Source organism: Gorilla gorilla, chromosome 3 (genome assembly GCF_029281585.2).
Source record: "Gorilla gorilla gorilla isolate KB3781 chromosome 3, NHGRI_mGorGor1-v2.1_pri, whole genome shotgun sequence".
NCBI classification, from domain to species: domain Eukaryota; kingdom Metazoa; phylum Chordata; class Mammalia; order Primates; family Hominidae; genus Gorilla; species Gorilla gorilla.
This window is the reverse complement of record NC_073227.2, coordinates 141141744-141167038: the sequence shown is the minus strand read 5'-3', so window position 1 is coordinate 141167038 and position 25295 is coordinate 141141744. Positions and strand designations below refer to the sequence as shown.

Genomic DNA, 25295 nt, shown 5'->3' with positions numbered 1-25295 from the left:
AAGAAAAGTTTATTCTGTCTCAGAAGCATTGCTGATTATAGATCACCCATCCAAACTCTTCAAAAAACTGAGGTCCGGAGTGGCTAGGTGAATTGCCTAAGATCACACATCTAGTTAGGAACTGAAGCTAAACATCAAGTTTCTTAGCTCTCAGTTGAATTTTACACTTGCAATACAATTAAGAAATGAGAGTGGGAAAGAAAAGCCTCATAATAAGTTATTATGGCTTTCTGGAGAGATAGTGCAGAGGATGAACACTGGGCTCTGCAGTCAGATCCACCTGTATTTGTATCCTTTCTCTGCTTACCTAATGGAGTTTAATTTTTGCATAGGATAGCAGCTACTTCACAGGCTTATTGTGAGGACTAAAAGTAGTAATGCAACTCGTGAACTTAGAACAGTGCTTTGCACATAGTAGCTCTAAATCACTGCAGATATTTTGTATGGAAAACCGCAGAACACAGAGCAGCAAAGAATATTTGGAGAAAAGTAAAATGCGTTTTGCACAAGCTCGTTGTGAAAAATCCAACTCTCAGGTCCACATTGTAAAAAAGAGAATGTTATTTCTTTCAAACTATATATTTTTGCAATCTGAATCAATTTTTGATAGTATTCAAAGAAAGATAAAATTAAAATCAAATGATGTTTTAAGTAGAGGTTGACTGTAGTAATGTCCATTTAAAAATAAAACTGGCATTCACTTCATCTTGAATTATCACAAATATTTGCTATTTAAAGTACCTCAATGTGAAAACACTATATTTCTCTAATGCTTTAATTCCCTGATGTATGTTAAGTCAAAGAGGTAAAGGAAAACAATTCTTTACATATTTCTTTCTGTGAGGAAAAAAAATATACCAAATGGTCAGAGGAAGCAAAGTTTTTTCATGAGACCTGTCATGTCAAGGAACTTGCCTACCTGGGGCTTCCTGTTGGGAACACCAAGACGTGTGGAAGACAGTGTCTTTGACAACACCCCTACAGCAATGTGCAGTAGAGAATGATCCATCATTACTTAGAGGATCTTTGATGAAAGTCAGTGACAAATGCCAAAATGTAACTCAGTGAAAGTACTCTGCTGGAGGTTAAGACAAATGTTCTAAATATACACCTTTCTGGCTTGATGTGTGAGTGAAGGTTCAAGCCCACTTTCTAAAATGATAGAGGTGTATATGTCAACGTTGTGTTGAAGACTCTGGTACCTGATAACAACTAAACATCAACTAATAACTCATCTTGTGATTCTGGACAAATTGCTTAATCTGTGAAGGAGATGAACTTTATGATTTATAAAAATCCCTGACTTATGAAAATTTGATCTTGGAAAAAGCATAATACTACATAGAGAGTTATATATGTATAATCCCTAGTCAGATTTTAGGGAAGAATAAAAATAATTGAGCAGTGATAATTTTCTGGTTCTCAATGAGTCTGTGTGATTTATGTTGAATGTAATAGTTCAACCATATCAGCAATTAGCAACTTGACTGCTGAGCAATGATACCAACCAACCATTGGTATAACTTTTATAATAGTTCAAAGAACTGACCTTAAGAGATTATTTTCGTGCAAGCTTTGAGACATTGATATAGCGTTATCTACAATGTCCATATAGGCTTCTGCTGTAATGAAGTGAGGACTTTCTCTCTGAATACCCAGAGAAGTTAATGCAGCAAGAGTCTTTTCATTTCAAAATCTTTTTAATGTCTGAAATTCTAGTGAATTTATTTTTAACATCATGAAAATGTTTGAAGAAAAAATATAGTAAAGTTGCCTTGAAGATCATGTGTATGTATCCAAAATACATGATGCGTCCCTAAATTTCCATCAAAGCTAAAATAGTGTTAACCCTTTAGAAAGTCTGTGACTTGCCTGAGTGTCTGCCTGCAGAACTAATAAAGTAGTCATTTCTGTTGCCTCAGGATGGTGCTGCTCCACTGGTGTCTGTTGTGGCTCCTGTTTCCACTCAGCTCAAGGACCCAGAAGTTACCCACCCGGGATGAGGAACTTTTTCAGATGCAGATCCGGGACAAGGCATTTTTTCATGATTCGTCAGTAATTCCAGATGGAGCTGAAATTAGCAGTTATCTCTTTAGAGATACACCTAAAAGGTATTCTCCCTGCAGGATTTTCTTTATTAAAAAGCTCACAAAGGATGCCTCCAAAAAGGAGAGTAACCTTTAGACTTAGTTTAGGTTAAGTTACAAATCAACCTATGAATGGCATTACCGATTTTCTGTAAGTAAGGGGGAACATGGCAGTGCAACTTCTAATTATGAAATAGAGGCTGTTTGATTCTTGCTGATTGTCATCTCCTTTTGCGTGTAGGAGGCAATGCTTGCATTTCTTACATTTTGGAATGATTATTTTCTTCTTTTCAGTACAGGAGGATTTTTTTTTTTTTTTTTTTTTTTCCCTGAGACGGAGTCTCGCTCTGTTGCCCAGGCTGGAGTGCAGTGGCACAATCTCGGCTGACTGCAAGTTCCGCCTCCTGGGTTCACGCCATTCTCCTGCCTCAGCCTCCCAAGTAGCTGGGACTACAGGCGTCCACCACCACGCCTGGCTAATTTTTTGTATTTTTAGTAGAGACGGGGTTTCACCATGTTAGCCGGGATGGTCTCGATCTCCTGACCTCGTGATCCGCCCTCCTTGGCTGCCCAAAATGCTGGGATTACAGGCGTAAGCCACTGCGCCCGGCCTCAGTACAGTAGGATATTTCTAAGAAGGATTCTGTAGGATTAAAATGAAATCAATTTTCATGAATATGTATGATTCTTCAAGAGTTTGCATTAAGTTTTGTTTCTGTTTTTGAGACAAGGTCTCACTGTGTTGCTCAGGTTGGAGTGCAGTAGCACGGTCATGGCTCATTGTAGCCTCAACATCCCGGGATGAATCAATCCTCCCACCTCAGCCTCATGAATAGCTGGGACTATAGGTGTGTGCCACCTTGCCCCGCAAATTTTTAAAATTTTTAGTAGAGATGGCGTCTCACTATGTTGCCCAGGCTGGTCTCTAACTCCTGAGCTCAAGTGATCCTCCTGCCTCAGCATCCCAAAGTGTTGGGATTACAGGCATGAGACACCACACTTAATGCATTATGTTTTATGAGTATAATATTTCTTCAACAAATATTATCATATTCTGAGAGAATCAAACTAAACAGTCATAAAAACTGACACGGTTTATTTACCTTTACTCCAGCATCAACAAATTGGGCTCACATAAAGTTTCTAAATATTTTGACCTTTAAAATATATATATATATAAAATATAAATAATATGTTATAAATTAATTACATTTAAAGTTACCTATTTTGTAGTGCTCAAACTCTTTTCTCCCTTTGTAAGTTTAGCACACACAGTTAATCTTTGGATAATTATATTTCAAAACCAGTTGCTCCTTCTAACCTGGGATACAGTGAAATTCCGAAGGATTAAACTGTTTCAGAACATCAATAACCCATTTTCTAGAGATTGAGATGTATCAGATCATTAGTCATCTTTTCAGTTTTGATTAACAGTAGTCATGGAAGATGGTGGTCTGAACCCCTTCCACTGAATGGCCCAGTCTTATTTCCATCTGGTTAGTCAAAATGATGATAGGTGATCAGTTTTCCTACATTAACTAGAGTGAACTATTGTTCGGATATCATTTTGGCACTGCTCGAGTAAAATTATTTGTTTGCATGAACACACTAGACTAGTAACTGACTTGTCAATAACATATAAAATAATTTTGAATCTTTAAATGACATTCATGAGAGTGAAGGCAGAAAAGGAAAGGATGATTACATTGAAGGAACTTGCTCTCTTGGTCCTGACTAAAATTGAGTCTGTGAAAACAGTAAAAGGCATACAAAGCAGTCATAATACTTCAAGTTAATCTTAACTATTAACTGAGTTCTTGCTGGGCACATTTGGCTTTTCATATTATTTTGTCCTTTGAAATTTATGTGTGAGTGAAATCAAATCAAAATTTTTCTGTAGAAATTACTTTCATTTCCCAAATGCACTTGGGCACTGCCTTCTTTGCAATATACTTTAAATACAGCATTCCATATTATGTAATCCAATCACTGAATTAAATGATTCATCTTTCTTTAGTCTTCCAGTTTCTTAAAAATTAAATAAGTTTTGCCTGTAAGAGTTGTTTTAGAAATTACACTTTTAAAGTAAAGCGCCATGTTTTTATTATGAGACATTATAAAACAACATTTTCTCTTTTTATTTCTCTCATTTATTCATTCTTTATATTTATCTCTTTTCCACCAATAATTATTGAGGCCCTTGGTATCCACAATAGGAAAAAATGTTAACATACACTAGTAAAAGCAGACTTATACTAGTAAAGGATTATAGCCACAAGTAGAAACTTCATTTCTAGGGGTGAAATATGTAACGATAAGCACACAAACATGTTGTTGATATTCCAACTAAAAAAGAAATTCCAGATAAAGTTGCACAGCAGTAAATTTAAAAAGACAGCAAATGCATTAATTATTCTTATGTTTATACATAAATTCCAAAGGCTAAATGGCTCATGGTGTGCTTATCCCTCAGCTTCGGCACTATAATTTGGGCCATGTTTCCTTAGCTATTAATTACGTTTCTGTGTCCCTCACTAGCCAGTAAATATCTCGAACATGTAGATTATGTCCTGTCATCTCTGATTGTCACTCTCTTCTACAGTTGCTTTGTGCATGGTAGACAATAAATATCTGTCAAATTGTTAAGTATATTCTAATTATCATTTATCCCTAATCATAAGTGCTTCCATATGAAAATGTTAACTTAGAGGGACTCCCTGCTGCTTTATATGCATAATCATTATCTTGTGGAATGAAAGCATTGTTTTATTTGTAATTGGTCACCTATGACCTATGTTTAAGTTACTAAGACACAGTTTTGGAAATAAACTACTTCCTTGTGTGAAATGAGAACAGAAGGTAATAGACAAACTTGTACATTGTTTTCTTCTGTGCCTTTGGTTAGCTCTGCTATTCACATAAAACCTAAAATCAAACAAGAAGTTTTGAACACTCTTTTACTTATATGATGCCAAACTAGTTATATTGTTGTACCTATTTCTTTGTAATATAGATAGGTTCAATTATGTTTATGTGGTTAATAACTCCCATGCAATCTGGCCAAAGGGACAAAATTCTACTCACAAAAAGTAGACTGTATTAAAAATTAAGCCTTCCGACACTGTTCAGGAATGCTTATGGTACATTAAACTTTCCATATAGTAAACAATTCAATCATCTATTTTGTTTGGATGATTGTTTAACTTTACTGTTATATGAATAAGTTGCTTTTGCATTGATAGGGTCTTCACTTTATTTGTCTGCCCACTGCCCCTCTCCCATTCTCCGTCTCCAAAAGCATCTTTGAATGGTGGTGGTTGGGGGAAGTACTTGTATTTCAATTCAGATTCTATATCTTCAGATAGAAGGAGACTCTAGGTATATGAACCAGGCTAGAACAAGAAGTGTGGTGTTAGGATTCTTAGGTTTTATTTACTTATTTAGTAATTCAATTATTTTAAAATGTTGATCAAGTACATACATGCAGAAATCTGTGTTAATTGCTGGGAATACAAAGGCGTGATAAATGAACCCTAACAGGGCCCTTGTGAGGAAAATGACATTAATCAAATGATAATACAATTATATAGTCACAAGTAACAATAAGTGCCCAAAAGTAAAAAGTATAGGACGTTCTGAGAATGCATAAGAGGACCTGATCCAGAGTGAGTTGGAAAAAGCATCCCTGAAGAAATGACTTTAAATGTGAGTATGAGTCACAAACCTCTGTAGTTACAGGACCTCTGCCTACCTCACCTGTTTCTTGTCCTGTCACTACCCATTTAACTCTGTGCTCAAACCACAAAGGACTTCTCTAGTTTCTGAACCCTACTCACCCTACCTTCTATGGGATGTGGTTTTCTCTGTCTGAAAAGAACTCCTTTGCCCCAACTCACATTTAAAGTCATTTCTTCAGGGATGCTTTTTCTTTAGTCTCAAAGACTAAAATAAATCTCAAGGAATGTTTGTTGGATGAATTAATGAGTAGTTTCCCGTACCTCCACTTTCGTCACCTCCAAATCATTCCTTAAAACTGCAGCAAGAGGAATCTCCTAAAAAAGCAAATGTACTATGTGATTTCCAGCTGAGAGTCCTATCGGAGCTTTAGGTTTTAGCCTTAGGGAAAAATTCCTTAATTGTATGAGCCTGGATGAAGTCACACAGGGAGTGAGCATAGGTAGAAAAGAGACGTTCAAGCACAGGTCACACAGGGAGTGAGCATAGGTAGAAAAGAGACGTTCAAGCACAGTCCTGTGGTTCACTCCCAACATTAGAGTTCAGGGAGGTGAGAAGGAACCAGCAGAAGAGACCGCTGGGGTCGGAGGCTCTGGTGGTCAGTGTTGGTCAGGGTTATGGAGAGAATAGGAAGGCAAGAGATATCCAGGAGGTTCAATCCACAGGAGGCAAAGCCTGCTTTTCTCTGCATGGAATCAATGAGCAACTCTGGGCTTGCCAGAACTGAAACCACTCTTTCCTCATTGGCAAGATTATAGGTTTTGAAAGATAATTAAATGAAACCATCTAAGTCATTTGGAGTAAGAGTATATGGTATTTCTGTAGTTAAGCAATATTTTTATTCTTTTTAAGGCATTGCAATAAAGGCTCAGGGGAAAGCACAGAGTAGAACATTTGATTTTTTAAATTTTGTTTTAAAATCATTAACTTATTTAATTCAACAGAAAACCTGTGATAGAGAAATGTGTCTTTCTACTGACTGACACAGTGCTCTTTACTTTTTAAAGTATTTCTCAAATGGTGATTAGATAATGCCATTCCAAAAGATATGAAATGGGCCAGGCATGGTGCCTCACACTTGTAATCCCAGTGCTTTGGGAGGCTGAGGCAGGAGGATCACTGGAGGCCAAGAATTTGATACCAGTCAGAGCACCACAGTGAGACCCCCATCTGTACAAAAAAATTTAAAAATCAGCCAGATATGGTGGCACACGCCTGCAGTCCCAGCTACTCAGGAAACTGAGGTGGAAGGATCGTTTGAGCCCAGGATTTGAGGCTGCAGGGAGCTATGACCACGCCACTGCACTCCTGCCTGGGAGACAGCACAAGACTGTCTCAAAACAAACGAATAAAAAGATATGAAATAGTAAAGCTGTGAATAAAAGTCACTAATGTAAAAATGTGAATACAGCGTTATATTGCCAGAGACAAACATACACTTTAGAACTAGGTTGCTGTGAAAATGTTCTTTTGAAATAGTTGCAACTATGTCAGAGTGCCCTCAAGTTAATGTACAAATTTATCACCAAATGTATGGAAAGCACGGCACCTATAGGGCAACAAACCTGGAAATTTTCTTGGTTGTGATTTATTTTGCAATGGCGGGGCCTGTGTTAAATAATACCAGACAACAGGTCAGTGTTGATTTTTAACTCAAAATACTTTGGGTTCAATGTGTTTTATTTCACACTGTATTTGTTGATGATAAATCTGGTTGCAGATCCTTGGGGCTGTTGGACTTCCACAGTTAATGCTGTATCATGTTTTGTGTCAAATAGCCAATTTTATTAAACTGTGTTAAGGGAAAATACAATGACATTTTATGAAAATTTTATAAAATTTATAAAATGAAAAAGATAATTAAAACCAAATGATTTTTCTGGTAAGTCTTGATTGTAAATGTTAGAATTACCACGGTCTAAAGTGGTCCACTTTCCCACAGGTATTTCTTTGTGGTTGAAGAAGACAATACTCCATTATCAGTCACTGTGACGCCCTGTGATGCGCCTTTGGAGTGGAAGCTGAGCCTCCAGGAGCTGCCAGAGGACACGAGTGGGGAGGGCTCAGGTAAGCAGCGGGATAGATCTGCCCCTGGACCTTTGAATGGATGGTTTTAATGCTTGTGAAACATACAACCTTCTGTGTGTTAGTAAGAAAAGGCAGCATGGGTGCACAAGTGAATCTGGAGGTATGAGACGGAGATAAGGGAAGTGGGAGGGTGGCATCAGATGACACTGATCCTGATAAAATAAAAGGTTAGGAGAGACAGGTACGGGGATTGACGGCTTGAGGAGAAGGGGAGAGGTTTGGACTAGCCTCTATGGCTGTGGTTTGCAATCTTGCCTAAACATCCTAATCACGTATAAGGCTTTAAAAACTGCTGATGCCTAGATCTTGCAAAGGTCTGATTTGATTGGAATGGGGTGAGGTCCAAACTTTGGGATTTTTAGCCACACTCCCCAGGTGATTCTAATATACAGCCAAGGTTAAGAACCTCTGATCTCCAGGGAATAAGAGATGGAAACAGAGAAGCAGAGAGGCATTTAGTAGCAGTTAAAGGCCAAGATGAAAACAAAGTTAGTAGGATGAGTGGGCTAAGCATTTAAAGAAGACAGATGATAGAGAGCAAATAAAATAAAAGAGAAATGAGAAGAGTTTGTATGGCACCCTGAAAGCTCTTTAAGGGCATCATAGGTTAAAGGTGAAGGCTTGACAATGGGTGCCCTACAAATGACTATATATATACATAGTCTTTATATGTATATGTACATATATATAAAACTATGTATATGTATCTACAAAGGCTAGCTATAGTAGTTACAAAGAGGAGCAAACATCGCAATTAGGAAAATTATGGAAGTGTGTATGGGGAGTAAAGAGACGAAGATACAGAAAACAAATCTTGATGGGCTTTTTTTGTTTTGTTTTCAGGACAGGGTCTTGCTCTGTCGCTTAGGAGTGCAATGTTGTAATCTTGGCTCACTGCAACCTCCACCTCCTGGGCTTAAGCAATTCTCCTGCCTCAGCCTCCCAAGTAGCTGGGACCAGAGGTGCATGCCACTACGCCCAGCTAATTTTTTGTATTTTTGTAAAGATAGGGTTTCACTATGTTGCCTAGGCCGGTCTCAAACTCCTGAGCTCAAGCAATTCGCCCACCTTGGCCTCCGAAAGTGCTGTGATTACTGGTGTGAGCCACCGCACCTGGCCAAATCTTGATGTTAATATGTCTGTTTGATGATTGTGTTTATCCCATAGTTTAGGAATATGAAATTCTGTATAGCTCACTTTCAACCTGCAATGATAAGCTGGAAAAGGTTTCTTCTCACTGTAGCTACCCAGTCATTCACCAAGCCCTGGAAACTAATCTATACACTGATATCTGTGTGATATCTGATACTTACGGTAACAAAATATGGAAAAAATTAGTTTAGCTTTAACACTATTCTTGTGTTATTCCTGGGCGCACGTTCTATACGTTGAACCTTAAGCATTCTTTTTTTGTTTTGTTCTGTTTTGTTTTATTTTATTTTATTTTATTTTATTTTGAGACAGGGTCTTGCTTTGTTGCCCAGGCTAGAGCACAGTGGTGCAATCATAGCTCACTGCAGCCTTGAACTCCAGGGCTTAAGCAATCCTCCTGCCTCAGCCTCCCAAGTACCTGGGACTACAAGCATGTGCCACTATGCCCAGCTAATTTTTTTATCTTTATTTCTTACAGAGACAGGGTCTCTCTTTGTTGTCCAGGTTCAGCTTCAAATAATCTTACAGCCTCAGCATCCCAAAGTGCTAGGATAACAGGCATGAGCCATGACACCCAGCCAAATATTCTTACTGGTACTTTATATTGTGTATTTTAATCAGATTGTCTAGTCCTTCTAACAGCCGTGAAATTAGCAAAATGGCTGGCCATCCAAATGCAAACTGATACAATGCTTTTGGTAAGCAGATTGACAGTCAGGATTAATAATGTCTCAAAAGTTTACAGTCTCTGACCTAAAATTTTTACTAATTGGATTCTGCTCTGAAGAAATAATTTAAATTCAGAGAAGCCTTACACATATATAAGAGCATTATGTATAATGGTCAAAATAAATATTATCTTGAACACATTTATAAATATTTTTACTTATGAACATGTACTATTTTCATAACGGAGAAAAAATAAGATAAAAGGATAACTTAAGGTTGGCAAGCCACAGTGTATGCCCTGACAGTAGCCTGTGCTTCTCTTGTATTTTCTAGGTGATCTGGAACCTCTTGAACAGCAGAAGCAGCAGATCATTAATGAGGAAGGCACTGAGTTATTCTCCTACAAAGGCAATGATGTTGAGTATTTTATATCGTCTAGTTCCCCATCCGGTTTATATCAGTTGGATCTTCTTTCAACAGAGAAAGACACACATTTCAAAGTATATGCCACCACAACTCCAGAATCTGATCAGCCGTACCCTGAGTTACCCTATGATCCAAGAGTAGATGTGACCTCACTGGGGCGCACCACGGTCACTTTGGCCTGGAAACCAAGCCCCACTGCCTCTTTGCTGAAACAACCCATTCAGTACTGTGTGGTCATCAACAAAGAGCACAATTTCAAAAGTCTCTGCGCAGTGGAAGCAAAACTGAGTGCAGATGATGCTTTTATGATGGCACCGAAACCTGGTCTGGACTTCAGCCCCTTTGACTTTGCCCACTTTGGATTTCCTTCCGATAATTCAGGTAAAGAACGCAGTTTCCAAGCAAAGCCTTCCCCAAAACTGGGGCGTCATGTCTACTCCAGGCCCAAGGTTGATATTCAGAAAATCTGCATAGGAAACAAGAACATCTTCACCGTCTCTGATCTGAAACCCGACACGCAGTACTACTTTGATGTATTTGTGGTCAACATCAACAGCAACATGAGCACCGCTTATGTAGGTACCTTTGCCAGGACCAAGGAAGAAGCCAAACAGAAGACAGTTGAGCTAAAAGATGGGAAGATAACAGATGTATTTGTTAAAAGGAAGGGAGCAAAGTTTCTACGGTTTGCTCCAGTCTCTTCTCACCAAAAAGTCACCTTCTTTATTCACTCTTGTCTGGATGCTGTCCAAATCCAAGTGAGAAGAGATGGGAAACTTCTTCTGTCTCAGAATGTGGAAGGCATTCAGCAGTTTCAGCTTAGAGGAAAACCTAAAGCGAAATACCTCGTTCGACTGAAAGGAAACAAGAAAGGAGCATCTATGTTGAAAATTCTAGCTACCACAAGGCCTACTAAGCAGTCATTTCCCTCTCTTCCTGAAGACACAAGAATCAAAGCCTTTGACAAGCTCCGTACCTGTTCCTCGGCCACCGTGGCTTGGCTAGGCACTCAGGAAAGGAACAAGTTTTGCATCTACAAAAAAGAAGTGGATGATAACTACAATGAAGACCAGAAGAAAAGAGAGCAAAACCAATGTCTAGGACCAGATATAAGGAAGAAGTCAGAAAAGGTCCTCTGTAAATATTTCCACAGTCAAAACCTGCAGAAAGCAGTGACCACAGAAACAATTAAAGGTCTTCAGCCTGGCAAATCTTACCTGCTGGATGTTTATGTCATAGGACACGGGGGGCACTCTGTAAAGTATCAGAGTAAGGTTGTGAAAACTAGAAAGTTCTGTTAGTTACCTTCTTATAGAGATATATTATGTAGAACTCCAGGAGAGACATTAAATCACTTTAAGTATAAACTGACTACTCCCACAGCTGAGAGAAGTTGTGACCTGTACTTGTACTATGGAAGGAAGGATACCAACTTGTGTATATTGATGTTTAATATAAGTAACTCTTGAGGGAGACTTGTTCTAGCGTGCCCCATGGTACCTAGTGTGTGTCTGATGCCGGTTGGTGTCAAAGATAGAGGGCTTCTTGAAGGAACTTGCCATTCCTTGCTTTGACCACTGCATGAACTGCTTCTAAATTATTTTATTACCTAAAAATTTAAAATATGCCATTCATTGCACACACCCACAAATGCAAATCATTCCTCTCTATAGATGCTAGGATATATATAAATTATTTTATAAATTCTTGTTTTAAATGTCAGTGTTTCTATGATTGTAAACTATTAAATTCTTTTCCTATTAAAGTACAGATCTAATCTAAGTATTATTAAGTTGATAGCCCTCTAGTCAGTTATATTGCTATTGTAAATTCTTGTTTGTTGAGTAAAATGTTTAAATACTATATGTATCTCATGTACAAAGTTGACATACATTATATTCATGTACATAAAATTAAAGAGATTAGATTATATACTGTTCATTTTCCCAAGCAGCTACCTTGGTGTATTCAATTTCTAATCTGTCCTAAAAACTGCACCTTCTATAGTTTGGCACCAAAACAGACCCTTTTTTAGTAATTAAAAAGGGATGCCCCATCTCTCTAAAGTTACTATGGCATTAGAAATTGTTATTAAAATTTGTATTTTTGACGTTGAATGGGAGCCAGCTGTTAGGAGAGTTGAGAGAGCTATAATAGACTTGTTTTAAAAGAATAGGACAAGCCAAACACTAACTCGACAAGTATTCAACAAATTGTCCTTAATAACCTAAAATATATCACTTTATAAGCATTTATTTTAAGTACAAAATTAAGGTATTTCAAGCATTTTCCATCTGTTTGAATCTTAGCGAAATAGTTAAATAATTATTTTAATCTCTAGCTGATGCAACTTAACAAACACCAATCAGGACTTTTATTAGTAAGAAGAAAACTAGGAAAGCTGTTGTTTTATAACATTAATGGTCTGCTACTTTTAACTTTGATTTTTCATGGATTTTTTAAAAGTAATTTCAAGTGTAAGAGACAATTTAGGCAAATCATAACAAATATTTTATCAGAGACTGTGCACAAAGGGCACTTTTAAGTAGCTTCATTCTCCACAGGTTCTATACATAAATCATGAGGTGTTACGAGAATATTGGTCCAGGAATCAGAAAAGTCTGGAATTTACAATCACCTAAAGCAATATGACTTTAAGAAAATCCGTTACCTCCCATCATCTCCCTTTCCCATCTGTTAACATTTGGTGGTGATAGATTTAGATGAGATGACATTGTTAGATACTTTCTATTATAAGAGGTTGTCTTTGGTAGAATTCTATGATTCTAAAGTGCTGTGACTACAAGTGTGGACAGGTGTAATCACTTTACCTCTACACTGCCCCCTGCATGCTGACACTGCCGTTCATATGGTGGGCGTTCAACAGCAACATTCCTGTGGAGTATAGATGGCTATGACTAAGGTAGTGTAAGTGGTGGTCCTTATAAAATATGCTCTGCTTGCCTTAGGGGAAAATAGTCCCTTAAAAACGTTCTCATCCAACTCCTCAGTGTTAAGATATCTAAACAAAAGTGACCACATCTATACACAACAGTAATGACACCTGAAAGAATTTTTTAACAGATAAAGAACAGTACCCCCATGGTTATGTAACCAACCAACTAGGAAGGAGAGACTTTAAAATTGACAACATCCCAGAGATGTTATATCCTAAGTTATGAATGTGCTGCCGTTGAAGAAAAATCAGCTTTCTCATATTACTCACATATATATTATTACATAACAATGTGTTAAATTGGACTACAGTGAATCAAAGAGTTATTGCAGCTTCTGAAGGTGACAGACTTAACTTTCAGATATTGCCTAATGCCTGGGAAACCCTGGGAACCACGCCAAGTCAATTTAACCAAGCTTTTGCTTTTTAGCCAGCTGTGATGGTGGTTTCTACATAGTCTGGATAAATCCAAGAATACTTTCATGGCCCTAGTGAAATTTGCCTTTTTGAAATTATTAGGAAAACGAAATACACATTATGAAACTTCTATCACTCCTAAAGAAAGGGGAAAACCTATTAAAAATGAAGCTCTCTTATTTACTAATGCATTTCTATTTCAGGAGCATTTGGCTAAACTGGGGACAAAAAACAAAAACTTGTTCTTAATTAACAAAAGAACTAGAAAGAAGCTCATATGAAAGCACCACCTTGTGTTCAGTAAGCTTCAGGATAGCTCTGTTGACAGCAGGGCATTTAGAGAGTCCCAAGTATAGTCATGTATCATTGGGGAGGGAAGAATCTTTGAGGACATCTAGTTTACAATCTTTATTATTTTTCAGGTGTAGAAAAGAGATTAAAGATCATAGAAGTCAGAATAAATTTGTAAAAGTTCTCATAGTCAAAACAGCTAAGTAATGGCATTGCCCAGACTCCAAAATCCTGACCAGAATATAAATCACCAATTGCTGGTTTAAAGGGGTTATTTGTGAATCATTTTCCAAAAAAAGAAGTACACTTTTTGTGTTACTTACCATTTCAAAGAAACTTATTCTTCAAGAGCATTTCAGATTTCCTTAGGAATGTATGTGTTACCCATAATTGACCACTTCAAACTTGTAAGAAAAAAAATGTTATGGCCATTTTGTTATTTTTAGAGACAAAGTATTTCTAATCTAGGTTTGCATGCACATACAACCTTGAGGCTGTGAGATCATTAGTGAATTGCTTTAATTATAAGCCCTGTTTTTTTTAAATCTAAAAACTAATAAACATCTATAAGAATTATAACAGATTATTTTCTTCATTAAATTACTTTGTAATCAGTTCTAGATTAAATGTTTAAACATGCATTAAAGGATTAGTGCTGAAAAGCACTTATTTTCATTACTCAACACATTTGAAAAAATGATTTTGATATGATGAAGAGACTTAAAAAAAGACAAAGATGAACTTCAGAGTTTGAAAAAGGCTTAATGATTCTTAACGGTTTGACTCTGAATGAAACCACACATGCGTGCACGTGCACACACACCTACACTTTTGTATATATTCAAGGGATCCATTGTAGCTGAAACCAATCCAGTGTCCCTTCCAATATTTTACCAATCCCTTCTAGAGATTATCTAGTTCTACCATCTCATTTTACAGATGAGGAAATTGAGGCCCAATTAAGACTAGAATCTAGGTTCTCTTACTCCCAGTTTAATGTCCACTCAGGACTTCATCTTAAGCACTTCTTCACTATAGAAAGCATGGGACAACTCACCCAGAGTATACTTCTTTGTCTCTATTCACTGGCTGGCTTCAGAACAACACAAAAGCATCTAACTTGGAGGACAATGTCATCTGGAGCATCTCCAGCCACTTCCTTCCCCCACTCTGATATGGTGTGACAGAGATACAATTGGCTGGGAGCCTGCCTTCTGGCCCTCTCCCTGTGACCAAGTAGAGTGACCACTGCCAGACTTTAGCTGATCTTTATATGTAGTCGACCAAATGACCTGGGAAGCATCAAGGCACCCTCACAATTGTGTTTCCCCAGAGAGTTTTAGCCAGAAAAATACAGAGTCTTTGGGGATTTGGGCCTTTGTTGTTTTGAAAGTGGGAAGTAGGAGAAAGAACAGGGAGAGAAGTAGGGTGTGGAGACAAGTATAATTTTATCTCATTTCTTTCTCTGAGAGATCTAAGAAGTCAAGAGACACAAGAGATCCAGTGTAACTTGATTTTATTAATGTTTGCATTCTGTCCTTCATGTAATCTTACACTGGAGCACTGGACCCAGATCACCATCCTCTCTGTCAGAATTGCGTCTCGCTGATGGACATTTTCATTTCCCAGGAGTGGTTGATCATGCATCTTGGCAAGATTTCCTTCATTTCTCTACAGTCCACATTCCTGACCTTTGAGAATCAGTCATCAAAGTGTAGAAGTAAAGTCTTTTAAAATGCCTTTCCAGATGGACCCTTAGAACTCTTTCGAAGATATTTGTAAATATTCACTCTAAATGTAATAGAAATAAAAAGCTGTAGATCTTCATTACAGAAAAACCATTAGCTCAAGAATGAATAGCTCAAGGTCTTAGGCACAGTTTCATCTTACTCTGTCATTATTTAGATCCTAAGAAAGAGAGGGTGGGATTGGCTATCCCACCGTGTAGCGGGGAGGAGGGCAGTGCAGGAAAGGACATTGATTCCTAGTAAAAGATCCATTAAAAAACAGAAATAAGAATGAAGTACCAGAACGTAATTTATCATCCTTTTATGCTACAGAAGAGAACTTGCAAGACAGTGTAAGGTTTCCCTGGAACTTGTTAGAAATGTCATCTAGACGTTGAGCCAGGAACACAATCAAGCAACATTTCAGGATATAGTCAGGCCCCAAGCCTCTTCAGAACTGGGAATAATGTTTTCAATTGAAACAGAGGTGTAAAACAGAGAGGTCAGAGCAGATCAATACTGGTTATGGGTGATGAGATCCAGACAGAACAGTCCCCAAAAAAAAAACTGTCTTACAATGAGGGGGTGTGGTGGATGTGTTATTTTGTGTTTTTTTTTTTTGAGTCTAGTAGTATTACTGTCTGAAACTGGTCAGTTTTTAGGGGCAACTTCAAAATGTTATTTGTGTCTTTCTTGTAAATACCTGCCAAGATTAATACCCAATCAAATGCCATGACTTGGAAATAAACAAATATTCATTTCTTGTCTATAATTACCTTTTGGTATAATCCTTTCAACTTGTGTAAATAGGATATAACAGAATAACACCAATAGTTGTTTTAAGATAGACTGAAAAACCCAAAATGCCCATATTTAATTATAACTCTGACAGTAGTGTGTTTCTGAGAAAAATTGTTTATAATAAATAGAACCAAGTATATGAATACATCATAGGCACAGAAGTCTGACTGTTCATTCTCATCCTTTCCTATAAAATGAACTCAGACCTATTTAAATAGGATTAATATATTAGTTCCTTTCACCATGCAGGCCTGATAATTTCCACATTGCCAGACCTACAAACAGTTTTTGGAAGAAGCATGCTACCCTCAAGAACCACTGGTAAATGTCTCACAGGCATCTGAATTTGTCTGACCTGGTTTGTGCTCTGTGGGTCCATATGGCTGAAGTAACAAGATTGTGGCTCAACTAATGTCACAGTTATAACAATAGACATAGATTGCTACATGAGCAGTTTGGTAACAGCAACTGATCTAGTCACAAATATGGCCCATTTCCAATGGTTGAGTTTCCGTGTATCACAGTAGCTACAGTAGCTTTAGCAACATTTGATGTTTCCAGCTCTTCTGGATGTGGTAAGAACTTTAAGTGAGAGGGACAAACAAGCATACTTACATGTTTTAAATAACCAAATAAAATTCAACCAGTTTTATTATGGTAAAATATAACTTTAAAAACATTTTTAAAGAAATAGCAGACTCTTGGTTGACTATTTTAAAAGAGTAATATTGAATATCTCCTTCCTGCTGAATAAAGCTTGTCATTCTTCTTCAAATAAAGAGGTCAAGCTGTAAATTACAGATTGCGGAATTTTGCCTTCTATTATGCACAGGATCCCAGGTTCTGTTGGGTTGTCCTGGGGTGATCATCAGGTATGGAAAAAGATGAAAGAGGTATGAAAGCTGGGTAAGAATCACAACATTTACATCTAAATTGAATTTTGTGCAAGTTCCATTGACTAATGGCAGAGAGCTGTGCTTCAAATACAGCTGTGGTCTGAGCAAACTTGGCTGCTCTAAATACTGAATGCCAGTTCCTTTGCCAATTCCATGGGCAAGCATTCCAGGAGGCTTGAGTTAAAATGTGCAGATAAATACTCAGTTCTGGAGTTTTTTGGTGCCAAAGCATACAGAATACTTATGTTCTGCTATGGAAATACTGGAAGAACAGAACTTCTGTTTTTAATATCTCTGAGGATTTAAAACAGTTCTTAGACTACTTATTACCTTTCATAAAACTCACTCCTACTTTAAAAGTCTCTTGGTGGCTTACCTATATTAGAAAGAGGAAAAGAATTCTTTTTGATTCCGCTGAGTTTTCTCTTCTCTATTGAAGTTAAGCAAGCTAATAAGAGGACAGCAGAGGAAAGAGTGCAGAAGTGGGACTTTGGGCATTTTCTTAAACTTCTGTGGGCTTGAGCTTTCTCATTTGTAAAATGAGAAGGGTGATGATCTCCTAGATTCCTTTTTGGAGAAGCAGGGAAACTAACAACCTTTAAGCACATACTGAGTGCCAAGCATTTGAAATACCGTTATTTAATCCTTGTAACAACCCTGAGATGGAGACATTATTGTATTCTCATTAAGCAGAGGAGGAACCCAAAGAACAAAGAAATTATATAATGTGCTCAAGGTCACAAAGTTAATACAAGATGGAGCTGGAATTTAAACACAGATACATCTGGTACCAAATGAATGCGTTTTTCCACATCCACCTGTATGCTTGTGAGTTCTAGTGCTACTTAGTGAATCTCACCAGAATAGAATACATGACGAGTCCCTTACTAAAATTGGAGAAGGTTAAAGTATATTAAAGCTTGGCCTGCATATTTATAAACAAGTTTTCTCTGACATAGATAAATATCAAGCATTAGGGACAGAAGATGAATAATTGACAAAGTATTGCTAAGTTGCTCTTATTGTGTAGAACTTTCCCATTTTAATGCTGACTCATACTACCATAAAAACTTTGTTTGGTATTTGTTTGTGTCTTATTATATAGAGTTTGATGTAATGCTTACATATGGCATAATGTGTCTTTAATATGATGTTAATAAACCTTTATTTAATGCTTTTATTTAGCATATAAAGAGTTGTCTGTGGTTGTCTTTGGTTTTGTTTCTGCTTTGCCCTTGCACATGTTTGACTTCTGTTATCATTTTTTAATAGCAGATGTTTACTGGGCCTTCATTAGATACCACATCCTGATATGATAGTTATAGCCTGAGCTGAGGCATCTCTTTAATCCACAGAACAACCTTATGAAGTAGACACTGTTGATTTTCCACATTTTACTGATGAAGAAACCAAGGGTCAGAGAAGTTAAGTAACTTTCCCAATTTCATGCAGCTAGTATGGGGTGCAGTTCTGTGTCCAATTCAGGGTTTTAGATAACGCCAGTGCAGGAAGGGATGATACTTATTTACTGCCTTTGGGAAAGATCCTCTGACTGCTTTCCAAGGAACTCATCAGCACAAATCTACTTTTAAAGTTTGTTAGACTTGTGTTCGTTCTACAAAGCACTTGTTTTGATGGCACATCAGATACTTACTATTGACATTCTTGTGATTTGCTTTACTACACTTTTGTTTCTATATAAATTTTTCCTCATATACTTCAAAGTGAAGGAGTTCACACAGCCACTTCCACAGTCCCAGGCTGAGAGCTAGTGATCTTCATGTCCTGCATGGGAAAGGAGCGGGCTGATGACAGGATTCAGGTAGCATCAGCAGGGCTTGTTTGGTTGGACTCCATCCTGGACAGCACTAGGGAGGAATGATGGCCGTGTTGATTCTCTGGGTCCTCCTCCAACTTGAAAATATTTTTTCTAATTGCTAAAGTAATATTATAGATATATATAAACTACAAATTACTGAAACACGTGAAATGAAACTTGAACATTCGCCCTGATTATTTTCCCCAGAGAAAACTATTTTTAACAATTCTACTTGCATTCCAGTACTTTTCCTTTCCTGTTCATAAAATAATATTTATTATCTTTCATTTTTATCAAATATGGAATTATACTGAATACACAGTTTTGCTTTTTTCATTGAATTTGATATTTTGAGTTACATTCCCTGCCAACTTGACCTTTAAAAAAATCAAATATTCTCAGACATTCTCCAATGATTTGTGAAGGTGTGTGTCTTATGAACACACATATTAAACCATCCTCAAATTTAATGCTGAAGAATCACCTACCTCTTCTGTGTTCACTGTTGCATATGAGCTTCCTCTCCCAACAAGTAACATATTCTAGAACTTGTCTTCATCTTTAGGCTCATCAGTATCTTTGTGGAGGTGTTTCCCAGATAATATGGGATGTTGCTTAGGGGTTCATGGACACATGATTCTAAGAATCAGACAAATATATTTAAATGTAAGTTCAAAGAAAATGTTCTTAAAGCCCAGTTAGGTGTTTTTTATATCAAAATTTTACTAAATACTGTTTCTGTCTCACACTAATCAAGTTGATATTTGGCGAGTAAAGACGACATTCTGTGTAGAAATTTTTCCTGAGTACATGTGACAAAGAGGTTGGGTTAAAAGCAGGTCATCCATCCCAGTGGAGTGGGATCGGAAACAAAAATAATAATAATAATAAATAATAAACTTTAAAAAGCAGGTCATCACCTGTTGTCTCTTTTACTATCTCCCGACAAACCTCTACCCCCCAACCACTTGATCTAATCAAAGCAAGGAACCAAGTATTTTCTTTTTTAAAAAATGTTAGTTTATTGTGGTAAAAACACCTAACATGAAGTCTACTTAATAAAAAATTTAAGTGTACAATACAGTATTGTTGACTATAAGTACTATGTGCATGGCAAATCTCTAGAGCTTACTCATCTAGCTTGACTGAAACTTTATGCCCATAGATTAGTAACTCCCTGTGTCTTCTCCCCTCAGCCTCTGACAATCACCATTCCATTCCTTTTTATTTTTTTGTAAGACAGAATCTTGCTCTGTCACTCAAGTGCTGGAGTGCAGTGGTACAATCACAGTTAACTGCAGCCTCGACCTCCCCAGGCTCAGGTGATCCTCCCACCTCAGCCTCCCAGGTAGTTAGGACTACAGGTGTGTGCCACCACACCTAGTTATTTTTGAATTTTTTTGTAGAGAGGCAGTTTCCCCATGTTGCCCAGGCTGGTCCCAAACTCCTGGCCTCAAACAATCCACCTACTTCAGCCTCTCAAAATGCTGCAATTTACAGGTGTGAGCCACCACACTCAGACTTCCTCACTTTTACTCTATGAATTTGACTATGATAGATACATCATATAAGTGGAATAAGGCAGTGTTTGTCTTTCTGCAACTGGATCATTTCACTCAGCATAATATCCTCAAGTTTCATGCATGTTGTTGCATATTGCAGAATTTGCTTCTTTTTTTAAGGTTGAATAGTATTCTAATGTATGTATTTGCCACATTTTGTTTATCCATTCACCTGTCAATGGACATTTAGATTGTTTCCATAACTCAGCTACTGTGAATAGTGCTACAGTGAACACGGGAATGCTAATATCTTTTCAATATCCTGATTTCAATTCTTTGAATAAATATCCAAAAGTGGGATTCTGGATCATTTGGTAGCTCTATTTTTAATGTTGGGGAAAACTTCCATATTGTTTTCCAAAGTAGTTTTGCCATTTTGCATTCCTACCAATAGTTTTCAGGGGTTTCAATTTCTCCACATCCTCACCAACACTTGTCTCTTTTTTTTCTTTTAATAATGGCCTCCTAACAGGTGTGAGGTGATATCTCATTGTGGTTTAAATTTGCATTTCCCTGATAATTAGCTATGTTGAGCATTTTTTTCATAAACTTGTTGGCCATTTGTATGTCTTCTTTGGAGAAATGTCTATTTATGGCCTTAGCCCATTTTTTAAATGTTGTTTTTAAACACACAATAATTGCACATATTTATGAGGTATAGTGCAATGTTTTGATACATGTGTACATTGTGTAATGATAAAATTAGGATATTTAGCATATTCATCACCTCGAACATTTATCATTTTTGGTGAGAACATTCAAAATCCTCTCTTCTAGCTATTTTGTAATGTGTGATATAACATTGTTAATCATGTCATCCTATTGTGCAATAGAACACCAGAACTTTTCCCTCTTATCTAACTGTAACTTTGTACCCATTGACCAATCTCTTCCTATCCCCCACTTCCCACTGCCTGGTTATTAGTTGTTTCCTACTGAGTTATAGGAGTTTTAAAATACGTTTTGAAGATTAACTCTTTACCAGATAAATGATTTACAAATATTTTCTCCCGTAGGTTCCATAGAACCATAGCCTTCTCACTTTGTTGATCATTTCCTTTGCTGTGCAGAAGCTTTTTAGTTCAATATAATCCCAGTTGTTTATTTTTATTTTGTTGCCTGTGCTTTTGGTGTCATATCATGCCCTTTCAAAGTAAATCTTCACTCTACATGTATTTTTGAATCACAATTAAATATTCTGAAGGTTTTGATAGTTTCTTGGTTGGGTAGCGGGTAGTGGGAAGAGAAAGACTCTTACCTTTTCATCTATTACTGCCAAACAATTCTGGCATAGGTGAAAAAGATAAACATCTTCAAGCTATCTGGCGGCTTTCTCCTTTGCATGCTTCTCTTCGGAATGTTCAGGCAGAAGACTGACACATGGCAGGGACAAAAGAAGATATAGATGTGGGTTCAGTGTCTCTGCTGTCTGGGGATTAAATGTCACAACAGTTGTCTCTGTAAAGAGCTTGAGCAAAAATACTTTTAAAATTTCCATTTCATGCCCATTCCAAATTCTGGTTAAGTGAAGTGACAATAAAAAAGTAAACTGAAACTACTTTCAAGGAATCCATAGAGGACTAAGACTTGAAAAGTATATTTAAGCAGTATATAGTAAAAATTTTTATTGCATCTGCATTTGAGGTATGATAAAATATGCAGTTAATGCTAACATCTGGTTTGTTGTATATGTCCTGATTTTATGTGTATTTACAAGAATGTATGTGTGTTTTATATGAATAAACAGAGGATATAAGGTTATGTATAAAAACTATATATGGCATATCACAATATATAACAATATATAACATATAACAATCACAGTTAACTGCAGCCTCGACCTCCCCAGGCTCAGGTGATCCTCCCACCTCAGCCTCCCAGGTAGTTAGGACTACAGGTGTGTGCCACCACACCTAGTTATTTTTGAATTTTTTTGTAGAGAGGCAGTTTCCCCATGTTGCCCAGGCTGGTCCCAAACTCCTGGCCTCAAACAATCCACCTACTTCAGCCTCTCAAAATGCTGCAATTTACAGGTGTGAGCCACCACACTCAGACTTCCTCACTTTTACTCTATGAATTTGACTATGATAGATACATCATATAAGTATGATAACCATGACATACTTAACTTAGATTTACGTTTTCATGTTCCAGAATGAGAATGCCTTTTAATTTTTAATTTTTCCTTCTTATACTTCCTTTGTCTGGTTTTCTTATAAACGTTATCCTTGCCTCACAAAACTAATTGGGAGGCATTCCTTCTCTAAGAAAAAATTTGTATAATATTAGGAATTATTGTTTTCTTGAATATTTGATAAAACACAGCTGTGTTTTATCATATTTTATTATCATTTGGGGTGTTATGACTACTTTATTATTCTACTTCATTACTGATTATATTCTATTCAAGTTTTTTATTTCTTTTTGAGTCAAAATTTTAATTTATATTTTTCTTTACAATTTGCAGTTTTGACTTAAATTTTCAAATTTATTGCCCTCAAGTTGTTCGTAGTATTATGTTACGGTCTTTAAACATTTTACCTATTTATAGCATTGTTTCCTTTATTGTGTTTTAAATTGTGTCTTATCATTTTCTTAAAAATCTTCCCAAGAGCTTACCTATTGCTGTATTTTCTCAGAAGCAGCATTTAGTTTTGTTAGTCTTCTAAACTGTTTCTTTGTCTTATGTTTTGTTGATTTCTAATCTTATTGTTATTATTCTCTTCCTTCTGCTTTCTTTGCATTTTTACTATTTTTCTAATTTCTTGAGTTAATCATTTAGCTTACTTATTTTTATGTTTTTACTTTCTAATATGTGGTTTTCCAACCCTACATTTCCTTGTGAGTGCCACAATAGCATTCCCTTTGAGTATAACTCACTAGTGTTCTATTTGTTTTTATATAAAATGTTTTGTTAAGTGATAAGACATTCATAATTCTCACAATGATTTCTTCTATTATTCAAGAATTGGAGTATTATTTTCTTTTGGTTATTTATATAGACAATTTTATTGTGGTCAGAGAATGTGGTCTGTGTGCAATTAATTCTGTAGGAGTTATAGTTATTAAGACTTGCTTTGTGTCTTATTCACGTTCAATTTGTATAAATGTTTCATGAGAGTTTGTAAAGAACATGTATTCTCAAACCATTAAGTTTCCACAGAAAATATGCCCATTCACACAGCTTGTAAATTGTGTGCTTCAAACATTCTATATCCTGGCCGGGTGTGGTGGCTCACGCCTGTAATCCCAGCTCTTTGGGAGGCCGAGGCAGACAGATCACGAGGTCACAAGATCAAGATCAGCCTGACCAACATGGTGAAACCCCGTCTCTATTAAAAATACAAAAATTAGCTGGGTGTGGTGGCGCACCTGTAATCTCAGCTACAGGAGGCTGAGGCAGGAGAATTGCTTGAACCTGGGAAATGGAGGTTGCAGTGAGCTGAGATCGTGCCACTGCATTCCAGCCTGGTGACAGAGTGAGACCCTGTCTCAAAAATAAATAAATAAATACAATTCTATATCCTTTCTTTTTTGGTTTATTTGATACATCATTTCTGAGAAAAGTTTAGTAAAATTTCCAACAATTGTAGAATTATCAAATATTCCATGTAATATTGTTAGTTTTTGCTTTATATATTATAAAGTTGTGTTGCTATGTGCATACAAGCTCATTATTTATAACTTTTCAATGAATTTCCCTTATATCACTAAAGAATAATATTTATACTAAATATTCATTTCCTTAATCAAGTTTTTTGTCTAATATTTTTATTTCTACCCCAACTTTCTTTAGATTAGTGATTGTTTGGTACAGCTTTTTTTATTTTTTGCCTCTTTACAAATATGTTTAAATTACATTTCTTTTGAATAGCATAATGGTAAAATACACATGTGATAAGGTTTGGCTGTGTCCCCACCCAAATCTCATCTTGAATTCCCATGTGTTGTGGGAGGGACCTGGCAGGAGGTAATTGAGTTATGGGGCAGGTCTTTCTGTGCTGTTCTCATGATAGTGAATGAGTCTCACGAGATCTGATGGTTTGATAAGGGGAAACCCATTTTGCTTGGCTCTCATTCTCTCTTTGCATGCTGCCATTCATGTAAGACGTAACTTACTCCCCCTTGCCTTTTGCCATAATTGTGAGGCTTCCCCAGCCACGTGGAACTGTAAGTCCAATTAAACCTTTTTTCTTTTGTAAATTGCTGAGTCTCAGGTATGTCTTTATCAGCAGTGTGAAAATGGGCTAATACAGTAAATTGGTACCAGTAGAGTGGGGCATTACTGAAAAGATATGCAAAAACGTGGAAGCGACTTTGGAACTGGGTAGCAGGCAGAGGTTGGAATGGTTTGGAGGGCTCAGAAGAACACAGGGAAATGTGAGAAAGTTCGGAACTTCCCAGAGACTTGTTGAATGGCTTTGCTGAAAATGCTGATAGCGATACAGACAATGAAATCCAGATTAAGGTGGTCTCAGATGGAGATGAGGAACTTGTTGGGAACTGGAGCTAAGGTGACTTTTGTTATGTTTTAGCAAAAAGACTGGCAGCATTTTGCCCGTGCCCTAGAGATCTGTAGAACTTTGAACTTGAGATAAATGATTTAGGGTATCTGTTGGAAGAAATTTCTAAGCCGCAAAGTATTCAAGAGGTGTCTTGGGTGCTGTTA

At 36.9% G+C, this 25295-nt stretch overlaps 1 protein-coding gene across 1 annotated transcript in view; it reads left to right on the top strand.

The window, feature by feature from the left end:
- Nucleotides 1-14400, top strand: part of NDNF (neuron derived neurotrophic factor) — a 39310-nt gene extending 24910 nt beyond the window's left edge. The window contains exons 2-4 of the mRNA XM_019024925.4: nucleotides 1923-2111; nucleotides 7765-7889; nucleotides 10065-14400. Coding sequence (XP_018880470.1) covers nucleotides 1924-2111; nucleotides 7765-7889; nucleotides 10065-11458 — 1707 coding nt within the window. The 5' untranslated portion in view covers nucleotide 1923 and the 3' untranslated portion in view covers nucleotides 11459-14400. The remainder of the gene's footprint in view (nucleotides 1-1922; nucleotides 2112-7764; nucleotides 7890-10064) is intronic.
- The last annotated feature ends 10895 nt before the right edge of the window (nucleotides 14401-25295 follow it).